The following is a 12,159-nucleotide window of genomic DNA, read 5'->3' on the forward strand; positions in this document are numbered from 1 at the left end:
TTGAGGATTGCAAGTTTAATTTTTAGTGCATATGAAAATCTCCCTATGTCCTCGTAATGTGATATACACTCTTTCCAAAGTAAACATGGTTTCTATTGCACAACCACTGGAATCTCTGCATATTTGTTGCTTAGTTTAACCATCTATATCTAAATTTATCCTTAGCGGACTTACAGATCACAGTCATGGGTGAGGCATTTTATGGCTCTAGTCATTGGGGCTGACCTAGAATGCCTTGAAAGTGACTTGGACTGGTTCTCATGGCCCTTGTGATTTATCAGTCAATACAGACTGATTAAAAGAGCATTATAATTGTTTTGTACATTTTATCTGTTATATTATTTTTTCCTATGCAGCAAATATTCCGATTTGTGCAAATTCTTCCATAAAATTCTGTGTCATCTCATCTAAAATGTTGGCTTTGTTCCTCTGCTATTGGCATTTTGTGTCATCTCCTATGATAGGGTGAGGTGGATAGAACTTAAGGGAAAAAAAGTTATGGCCAAATACTGTCTTGACGTAGAATTGGGAAGGAATGGATTCTTAGAAACTTAACAGCAATTTCTCACTGTTTTGTTACTGTGGCTTTTTAAAAATATGACTCAACAGCATTTTTAACTGACAACACATTTGTACATCCTGGTACTAGAAAATAATCATGAAAACAATAAAATTGTTCATTCAAAATTCTGGATATTTTATTAACATGAGACCAAATGGATATAATATTATGTTCATCCAATCTTTAGCTCTCCCATGTGTTAGAGCTTCAGTTGTCAGCTTTTTCTGTGATCATACTGGAAGAGCATAACTGTGGAAGTTAGACACAAATATTTCAGAAAGCATTCTGCAAGACATTTTGCAAGATGTTTAGTGAAACATTGCTTACTCCATCTTACGCTAGGAAGCTCTTATTAGCATTTTAAGACCCGGAAAATGTTACATTAAAAAAAATATCTTTTCTTTTTTTTTTTAAACCAAATCTTCTGTACTTCGATACTGGACTTGTTTTACCTACCAATTATCCCTACTAATATTTTCTATATTCTTGGGTTTAGTGAAACACTAATTTAGAAATGTTGAGCTGGTCTTAAGGACATTAGCAATTAACAAGGTGTTATTTTTTTTCTAGAAATTCTAAATTCAATATTTTTTTTATTTTGGCATAATGTTTTTAATGTTCTTGCTAATTGACACAGTATTCTTTTACCCTTGAGAGGAAAAATCCACTTTCTGTGAGAACAATGAGGAATAAATAAACAGAACAATCAGCATTTTTTATAACTATTTTTGTTAGTGTAAAAACATTTTAACCGCTTTGCCTTAAAATATAAATAAGTACAATATATTGACATCTTGCTTTTAAAATAAATTATAAGAAACACAACAATTATTGAGTAAAATATATAATTTAGATTATGTAGAAAGATGTAAAGGAGACGAGAAGGGAGCATTAAAAAGGATAAGAAGGAAATCTGGAAAAAGAGACATAGACTGGCTCTGCCATTCAAGTTCAGTAACGAATCCACTAATCAAATACACATTGCAAGCATTTTGCAAGGTATAGGACATACAGAAGGAGCCATTAGTGCCAGACAGAGATAACTATTGCCCAGTTATCCTCGTAGGGAACTGGGGAGGTTGCACAAGGTGAAAGGTATTGAATTGAGATCTGTGAAGGGAGTTCAGGCAAAGAGTGGGGAGGAAAATGACTTCCTATGCAGAAGTAACAGCCTGTGTAAAGTGCAGAGTTTGGAGAGAACATGACACCTGGAGATATTACAATCTGCTGGGCATTGCTGGACCTCAAGCAGATGTTGAAATTTGTTCGTAGATTCACAAAGATATGTCATACAAGACCTTGCTGTCATATAGGAGAATCTGTAATTTACTCCATAGGTTTTGGAAAGCCACTGATGAATGATGAGCCCCTGACCAGGGGAATGGGTGTCTGCACACAGACAAATCACACTGGTAGGATGGTGGATAAACCATAATTAAGCAAAGGGCCAGGGCTGGAACATTTGTATGCAATTATTGCTAGAGATTAGGGAAAGAAATGGAGAGGGGATAAAAATATCCATGATCTTTGGGAGGTTAATGGACATGGTTTATTGTGTTACCAGATGGCCAAAAGTGATGATTGTTAGGAAGTGCTTATTTTTGCTTTATTCACTGGCTCAAAAACCTGGAATTAATGGACATTTGGAAGTTTGCTACTAATTAAATCTAAAGGGAGCTGTGGTCTCAGAAAAAGCTCTGTATTTTCTTCCCAAGCACACTACAATTTTTTTTTATACCTTTTGCTACATCTAAAAGAAGGAAGAGGGGTTTTCCATTCCAAGTGACACAAATGGAGCAAGATGAGGGGATTGGGTGAAAGCTCATATTCACACAGAGAATTGGTTGTGATTTAGACCTCTTAAAGATGATATAGTTGTTGTTTTCCTCTCTGCTCTGAGAATTCATTGGTTTTGTTATGTAAAACTGATGTTATCAGGAGATAAGGATAAGAGGAGAAGAAATGAGGACACAGAGAGTCCCATTGTTTCCTCAGACCCTGCTGCCTTCCAGGGATATTTGAACTCTGAAATTTTCTGTCTAGTCATTGAAACATGGAAGCCTATTCTGAATGGCACACTTCCTCAGTACCTTCTTCATTGATCTCAAAACCTCCTTTTTCCTTAGACTGTAGATGAGAGGGTTCAGCATGGGAGTGAGGATGGTGTCAAACATAAAGAGAGCCTGGTTTAGGATGGGGGTGTGGTAAGATCCAGGCCTCATGTATATGAGCATGGGCGGGCCATAGTAAAAGATGACCACAGTCAGATGGGAGGAGCAGGTAGCCAGGGCCTTGCTCCTTCCCTCACTGGAGTTTATTTGCAGGACCTGCAGGAAGATGAGTGTGTAGGAGGTCAGGATGAAGCTTATGGGGAGAAGAACCACAACAGTGCTGGTCACTACTACTCCCTTCTCATAGGCTGAGATGTCCTCACAAGATAGCTTCAAGATGGCCTTGGCCTCACAGAAGAAGTCGTGAAGTTCCCGGGGGCCACAGAGGGGAAAATGCATGGTGTAGGCTGTGTGGGCCAAGGATGCCAGAGTCCCTCCCACCCAGGATCCAATGGCCATTTTCTGGGAGACCTGGTGGCTGATAATGATTGGGTACTTGAGAGGATTGCAGATGGCCACATAGCGGTCATAAGCCATGAGGGTCAAGAGTAGGCACTCAGCAATCCCCAGAGTCAAAGTGAAGAAGATCTGGATCCCACAGCCAATCAGGGAAATCTTCCTGTTTCCTGAGAAAAAGTTAACCAGCATTTTTGGCACTATGCTAGAGATGAAAGCCAGGTCAATGAGAGAGAGTTGGCTAAGCAGGAAATACACGGAGGTGTGGAGGTGGGGATCCACCCAGATGTGGAGGATCAAAGTGGTGTTTCCTGTGATAGCAATGGTGTAGATGAGAAGGACAACAGAGACAAGGAGACCGGTATGTCTCATTCCAGGAAAAAGGCCCAGGAGAATGAAATCTGTGCTCAATGTCTCATTTCCTGTCTCCATGCTTTCTCCTTACCAGCTTCACCTGAAAGACAGTGGAGGCTTTCATAACACATGTATATGAAGCAGGCCCATACAATATAGTAATTGATTGCATCATATGAGCTGTTTCAGGAGGGAACTGAAAACAGAATTTCCCAACTTCATAACAATATTTAGGTCACAGGACAGGAATTAACCAGAGCATGGAAATGACACAATATTTTTTTTTCCATCAATGCTCCAACCCATTCTATATTTACTTTTTCTACTTCACCTTTAATTCTCCTCTTTCAATAATCTAAAAAATTCTTAAATTCATACAGGTGTTTTTGTGTGTTTGTTTTTTCATATTAATGGTTGCAGGCAAAACAATTTTGGCATAGCATAGAGATGCTTTAATAAAATATATATTTTTTGATTCAGGTGTAATGGGATAAATATGTCACATGAAGTAAACTATATTTTGGGAAACCCCAATATCATTTATTTAATTTGTTGAAGTTCTTTCAGAATGTGGGCCATTGAGTGCTCCAACACTCACTCAAGCCTCAATAACATCTGTTCAGTAGAATGGGTTTTGTTAGTCTCCCCTCACCATCTGTTTTCAGAGAATCAACAAGCAGCAAGCTTAAATTTGATGTCTTCAAGAATGGACACATCTTTTTTTCTACTTTTTAAATTGAATTATATTTAGTAGATGATGTTACTTTAGCTTAAGATGTACAACATATTTATTGGACAACTTGATAGGTTATGCTAGTCTCACCACAAGTGTAGCTATCATCTGTCATCATACAAAGCTATTTCAATACCATTGACTGCATTCCCTATGTTGTACCTGCGAGCTTATACCTCCCACTCCCCTTCACCCATTTTTGCCCATCCCTGCCACCCTCTCCTCACCCCAGCCATGACCAGTTTGTACTATGTATTTATGGATCTGTTTCTACTTTTTTGTTTTGTTTTTTCATTTGTTTTATTTTTTATATTCCACTTATAAGTGCTAGTATATGACATATGTCTTTCTCTGTCTGACTTATTTTACTTAGCATAATACCTTCTAGGTTCATCCATGTCACAAATGGCAATAAGACAAGAAAAATAAGTAAAAGGCATCCATATTGGTACATAAAAAGTAAAACTGTTGCTATTTGCAGATGACATAATACTACACATTAAAAAAAACAAAACTAAAGACTCCACCAGAAAACTATTAGAAGTAATAAATGTATTCAGTAAAGTTGCAGAATACAAAATTAATAAACAGAAATCTTTTATCTCTCTGCACTAATAACAAAGCCACTGGAAAAGAAATTAAGAAAACAACTCCATTTAGAATTTCACTAAAAATAATAAAATACCAGGAGTAAATTTAACCAAGGAGTTGAAAGAACTACATGATAAAAAACTATAGAATATTGTTGAAAGAAATTGAAGAAGAAATCAAAAATGGAAAGATATTCCATACTCATGGACAGGAAGAATTAATATTGTTAAAAATGCCCATACTACACAAAGCGATTTACAGATTCAGTGCAAGCCCTCTCAAAATACCAATAACATTTTTCACAAAACTAGAATAAATGATGCTAAAATTTGTAAGGAATTATAAAGGACCTCGAATAACCAAAGCAGTCTTGAGAAATGAGAAAGCTGAAGATATCACAACCCCATATTTCAAAATATTTGCAAAGATACAATAATCAAAACAATGTGGTACTAGCACAAAAATAGACAGATTAATGGAAAAGGATGGAGATGCCAGATATAAGCCCACACTTATATGGTCAATTAATCTATGAGAAAAGAGGTAGGGATATGCAATGGGGAAGAGACAGTCTATTGAATAAATGGTTCTAGAAAAACTGGATAGCCAAATGAAAAAGAATGAAATTGAACCACTTTCTTACACTATACATGAAAGTAAACTAAAAATGAATTAAAGGCTGAAATTAGTGACCCCAAACCATAAAACACCTAGAAGAAAACATAGGTAGTGATTTCATTGACATTGGCCTTAGCAACATTACTCTAGATGTGTCTTCTCAGACAAAGGAAACAAAAGCAAAAATATACTTCTGAGACTACACCAAAATAAAAATATTTTGTATAGTGAAGAGAACCATTAATGAAACAAAAATGCAACCTAGGGAATGGGAAAAATATTTCCACATTATATGTCTGATAAGAGGTCAATACTTAAAATATATAAAGAACAACTCAACACCAGAACAAATAAATAAATAATCAAATAGGCCAACACCTCCACAGATAATAGTGAAACTTGCAAATCTCAGGACACTATATCATACTTGGAGGGTCTATCCAACAAGAAGATCTAACAATTGTAAATATTTATGCCCCTAATGTGGGAGCAGCTAATTATACAAACCAATTACTAAAAAATTAAAGAAACACATTGATAATAATGCAATAATAGTAGGGGATTTAACACTCCACTAACAGCAATGGGCAGATAATCTAATCAGAAGATCAACAGTGAAAGAAGGGCTTTGAATGACACACTGGACCAGATGGACATCACAGATATATCCAAAACATTGTATCCTAAAACAACAGAATACACATTCTTCTCACATGCACATGGAACATTCTCCAGAATAGGTTACATCCTGGGTAAAAATCAGGTATCAAATGGTACAAAGATATTGGGATCATTCTGTGCATATTTTCAGACCAAAATGCTTTGAAATTTGAACTCAATCACAAGAAGAAATTTGGAAGGAACTCAAATACATGGAGGTTAAAGAGCATCCTACTAAATAATGAATGGGTCAATGAGGAAATTAAAGAAGAATTTTTAAAAAATCATGGAAACAAATAAAAATGAAAATACAACTGTTTAAAACCTTTGGGATGCAGTAAAGGTGGTCCTAAGAGGGAAGTATATAGCAATACAAGTCTTTCTCTAGAAGCAAGAAAGGTCTCAAATACACAACCTAACCTTACACCTAGAGGAGCTGGAGAAAGAACAGAAAATAAAGCCTAAACCAAGCAGGAGACAAAGAAAAGAAAAGAAAAAGAAAGAAAGAAAGAAAGAAGAAAGAAAGAAAGAAAGAAAGAAAGAAAGAAAGAAAGAAAGAAAGAAAGAAAGAAAGAAAGAAAGAAGAAAGAAAGAAAGAAAGAAGAAAGAAAGAAAGAAAGAAAGAAAGAAAGAAAGAAAGAAGAAAGAAAGAAAAAGAAAAGAAAGAAAGAAAGAATCAGAGCAGAAATCAATGAAATAGAAACCAAAGGAACAGTAGAATAGATCGAGGAAACTAGGAGCTAGCTATTTGAAAGAATTAATAAGACTGATAAACACTTGGCCAGACTTATCAAAAAGAAAAAAGAAAGAAAGAAAAGACCCAAATTAATAAAATCATGAAAGAGGAGAGATCACACACAATACCAAAAGTACAAACAATTATAAGAACATATTATGAGCAATCATATGCCAACAGATTAGGTAATCTGAAAGAAAAAGATGCATGCCTAGAAAGCTATAAACTACCAAAAGTGAAACAGGAAGAAAAAGAAAACCTGAACAGACTCATAACCAGCAATGAAGTTGACACAGTAATCAAAAATCTCCCAACAAAGAAGAGTCCCCTGGCTTCCCAGGGGAATTCTACCACACTTTTAAAGAAGCATTAATACCTATTCATCTGAAGCTGTTTCAAAAAATAAAAATGGGAGGAAAACTTCCAAACTCATTCTATGAGGTCAGCATTACCTTGATCCCAAAACCAGACAAAGACTCCATCAAGAAGGAGAATTTCAGACCAATTATCCCTAATGAACATGGATGCCAAAATTCTCACCAAGATACTAGCCAGTAGGATTCAACAGTACATAAGAAGGATTATTCACCACAATCAAGTGGGATTTATTCCTGGGCTGCAGTGGAGGTTCAACATTCACAAATAAATCAATGTGATACACTACATTACTAAAAGAAAGGACAAGAACCATATGATCCTCTTAATTGATGCAGAAAAAGCATTTGACGAAATACAACCATTCTTGATTAAAATTCTTCAAAGCATAGGGATAGAGGGAGCATAACTCAATGTCATAAAAGCCATCTATGAAAGCCCACAGTGAATATCATTCTCAATGGGGAAAAACTGAAAGCTTTTCCCCTAAGGTCAGGAACATGACAGGGATGCCTACTCTCACCACTATTGTTCTACATAGTACTAGAAGTCTTCGCCTCAGCAATCAGACAACAAAAAGAAATAAAAGACATCTGAATCAACAAAGAAGAAGTCAAACTCTTACTCCCCAAAGACTCCACCCCAATATTGCTAGAACTCTACAGGAATTCAGCAAAATGGCAGGATATAAAATCAATGCACAGAAATCAGTTGCATTTCTGTACACTAACAATGAGACAGTAGAAAGAGAAATTAAGGAGTTGATCCCATTTACAATTGCACCAAAAACCATAAGATAGCTAGGAGTAAACCTAACCAAATAGGTAAAGGACTTGTACTCAGAAACTATAAAACACTCATGAAGTAAATTGAGGAAGACACAAAGAAATGGGGAAAAAAAGTTCCTTGCTAAGGGGCGCCTGGGTGGCTCAGTCATGAAGTGGCTGCCTTTGGCTCAGGTCATTATCTCGGGGTCCTGGGATAGAGCCTTACATTGGGGTCCCCGCACAGCAGGAAGCCTGCTTCTCCCTCTCCCACTCCCCCTGCCTGTGTTCCCTCTCTCGCTGTGTCTCCCTCTGTCAAATAAATAAAATCTTAAAAAAAAAATTCTCATGGATTAGAACAAACATTGTTAAAATGTCTATGCTACCTATAGCAATCTATACATTCAATGCCATCTCTTTCAAAATATCATCAACTCTTTTCACAGAGCTGGAACAAATAATCTAAAATTTCTATGGAATGAGGAAAGACCCCAAATCTCCAGGGCAGTGATGAAAAAGAACAAAGCTAGGGGCATCATGATGTTTGACTTCAAGCTGTATTACAAGCTGTGATCATCAAGACAGCGTGGTACTGGCACAAAAACAGACACATAGACCAATGGAACAGAATAGAGAACCCAGAAATGGACCCTCAACTCTATGGCCAACTATCTTTGACAAAGTAGGAAAGAATATCTTATGGAAAAAAGAAAGTCTCTTCAACAAATGGTGTTGGGAAAACTGGACAGCCACATGCAGAAGAATGAAACTGGGCAATATTCTTACACCATACACAAAAATAGACTCAAAATGGATAAAATACCTAAATCTGAGACAGGAATCCATCAAAATCCTAGAGGAGAACACCAGGCAGCAACCTCTGTGACCTTGGCCGCAGTAACTTCTTGCTAGATACATCTCCAAAGGCAAGGGAATAAAAGGCAAAAATGAACTCTTGGGACTTCATCAAGATAAAAAGCTTTTGCACAGCAAAGGAAATAGTCTGCAAAACCAAAAGACAACTGACAGAATGGGAGAAGGTATTTGCAAATGACATATCAGATAAAGGGCTAGTATCCAAAATCTATAAAGGCCTTATCAAATGCAACACTCAAAGAACAAGTAATCCAATTAAGAAATGGCAGAAGACAGAAACAGACATTTCTGCAAAGAACAAATAGAAATGACCAACATACACATGAAAATATGTTCAACATCACTGGGCATCAGATAACTACAAATCAAAACCACAATGAGATACTTCCTCACACTGATCATAATGGGAAAAAATTAACCAGTTCAGGAAATGACAGATATTGGCGAGTATGTGGAGAAGGAGGAACCCTCTTACACTGCTGCTGTGAATGCAAACTGGTGCAGCCACTCTGGGAAATAGTATGGAGATTCCTCAAAAAGTTGAAAATAGAACTACACTATGACCCAGCAATTTCACTACTAGGTATTTCCCCCAAAGATACAAATGTAGTGATCTGAAGGGGCACCTGCACCCCAATGTTTATAGCAGCAACGTCCACAATAGCCAAACTATGGAAAGAGATCAGATGTCCATCAACAGATGAATGGATAAAAGATGTGATTAAAGAGATATATATATATATATATATATATATGAATGGAATATATAATGGAATACTATATATATATATAGTATTTATATTATATATAATGGAATACTAATCAGCCATCAGAAATGAAATCTTGTCATTTGGAATGACATGGATGGAACTAGAGGGTATTATGTTAAGCGAAATTAGTCAGTCATAGAAAGACAATTATCATATGATCTCACTCGTATGTGAAATTTAAGAAACAAAACGGAGGATCATATGGGAAGGGAAGGAAAAATAAACAAGATGAAAGCAGAGAGGGATTATGAGAGACGATGGACTCTGAACAACAAACTGAGGGTTCTAGAGAGGAGGGGGATGGGAGGATGGCTTAGTCTGGTGATGGGTATTAAAGAGGCCACGTTCTGCATGGAGCACTGGGTGTTATATGCAAACAATGAATCGTGGAACACTACATCAAAAACTAATAATGTAATGTATGGTGATTAACATAACATAATAATAAAAAAAAAAGAAAGCAGAGAGGGGGACAAACCATGAGACTCTTAATCATAGGAACCAAACTGAGGGTTGCAGGAGGGGAGGGATTGGGGTGATGGGGTGACTGGATGATGGACTTTAAGGGGGGCACGTGATGTAATAAGCACTGGCATTATATAAGACTGATGAATCACTGAACTCTACCTCAGAAACTAATATATATTTTATGTTAATTAATTGAATTTAAATAAAAACAAATGTTAGGTAGAATTTGCCTGGGTAAAGAACCTGAATAGATACTTACCAAAGAAAATGTACATATGGCCAACAGATACATGAAAAGATGCTTATCATCCCTTATCATCAGGGAAAGGCAAATCAAAACCAAAATGACTTATCACCTTTCACCTGTCAGAATGCCTAGCATAAAAAAGACAAGAAATAACAAGTATTGGCAAGATTGTGAAGGAAAAGGAACCTTCATGCAGCATTGGCAGGAATGTAACTTGTTGGTGCAGCCACTGTGGAAGACAATATAAAGATCCCTCAATAAGTGAAAGTAGGTAATCATAGTAATGGATTATTACTCACTGAATGAAATAGGAGTCCACACAGCCTATAATGTTATAAGTAAATAAGTGATTAAACGGAGACAGAGAGAATACAGTTTTTCTTTTCAGGAAAATGCTAACTAATAAAGGTCAAAGGAATGATGGATTAGAAAATTACTGTTTGACAGTCCAAGAAATACCAAAGAATGTTAAAACTGGAGGATGAAATTTGTGAGGAATGAGATATTCACAGCATCCCATTATACCTCTCTGCCTTTCCCATCCCATTATACCTCTCTGCCCTCCCCTTGGTTACAAAGCAGGAAAAGAATAACTACATGGAGAAGCCTGGCAGATGCTGTCTTATTCAAGTGATCAAATGGGACAAATCATAGTCATATGCCTCCTGCTAGGATGAGGTACAAAGGACACGTCACCACTACTGGGAGATTCTTGCTTAAATTTAATTTTGAGGACCCTTCAGACAAACCCAAATTAAAAATACTCTCCTAAATAACTCTCTAGAACTTCAAAAGTGACAAGGTCACAATTGTCAAGAGGCCAGCCAGGCAAGGAATTCTGCCTTGTCAGCAGCATTAACTCTGAGACCATCATGCCCAAAGCCTCTCTGTTCCTTTAGGTGTTTCGGTATTTCTGATCTATATGCCTGTGGCTGTTCTTCTGGATTTTTTTTTGACTGGTTATAATGTCTGTTGCTCCCCTCATGAGTTAAATAAAATATTTTAACATGGGTTCAAAAAAAAAAGTGAAAACAGAAATACCAGGCAATCCACTAATCTCACTATGGAGTGTTACCAGAAAATGAAAACACCAAATTGAAAATATATGTGCACCCCTATTTTTATAGCAGCATTATTTACAATAGCCAAGATATGGAAGCAACCTAAATGTCCATCAATAGATACAAGGATAAAGAAGATGTGGTTACTCAGCCATCAAAAGAACACCTTTTAAAGTTGATTTACATCCTCACTGTATTTTAAAGTCAATTTAGATTAAATTTTATTTCACTTACATAGAGAGAAATATAAAGAAATTGCATCAAGGATTTTATGGCTTCTATCCAATTGACCTTTGCATCTATGCCAGCTTGATCTACCAGAAAAAAGAATATGGGCATCTGAGAGAAGTATCTTCTGTCAGTTTTTGGAGTATTTTATGCAGACAAAATTTTTATCAAGGCTCTGTGAACATCAGTAGCTTCTGCCCTGCAGTTAGAAGAGTCCCTCAGCCAGTAGGGGTCTTTCTACTGTCTTGTTCTACTCTTTCCACTTGGCTTCTTAAACCCCTTTGAGCTCTAATTCATGGCTCTCAGATGTTACTGTGCAGTAGAACCACATGGAATACTTGCTAAAATGCAAATTCCAGACCCCACATCCAGAAAATTGAATGCTTAGGTCCAGGATGAGATACTGAAATCTGCGTCTCCAAGAAGAGCTCAAATGATTCTGATGTTCGTGATATGCACCACACTATGAGAAGGCTGGGGCTGGCCAAGTTATGGGACCCTTAGTCAGGAATGACATCTGTGCACTGTTTCATTCTTTTCTTTTCTTTT

At 36.7% G+C, this 12,159-nt stretch overlaps 1 protein-coding gene across 1 annotated transcript; it reads right to left on the minus strand.

Annotated features, from left to right (window-relative positions):
- Positions 1–873: 873 nt before the first annotated feature.
- LOC102748735 (olfactory receptor 2L2-like) lies at positions 874–3,671 on the minus strand. The gene has a single exon (XM_081825763.1). It carries the CDS (start codon positions 3,559–3,561, stop codon positions 2,602–2,604), a length of 960 nt encoding a protein of 319 aa, XP_081681889.1. The 5' UTR covers positions 3,562–3,671; the 3' UTR covers positions 874–2,601.
- Positions 3,672–12,159: the final 8,488 nt, after the last annotated feature.

This window comes from Leptonychotes weddellii, chromosome 7 (genome assembly GCF_054177405.1).
Source record: "Leptonychotes weddellii isolate Sample4059 chromosome 7, ASM5417740v2, whole genome shotgun sequence".
NCBI lineage: Eukaryota > Metazoa > Chordata > Mammalia > Carnivora > Phocidae > Leptonychotes > Leptonychotes weddellii.

What these genes read in the sequence shown, in the direction of transcription:
- LOC102748735 (XM_081825763.1), bottom strand. Translation starts at nt 3,561, where the DNA reads ATGGAGACAGGAAATGAGACATTGAGCACAGATTTCATTCTCCTGGGC.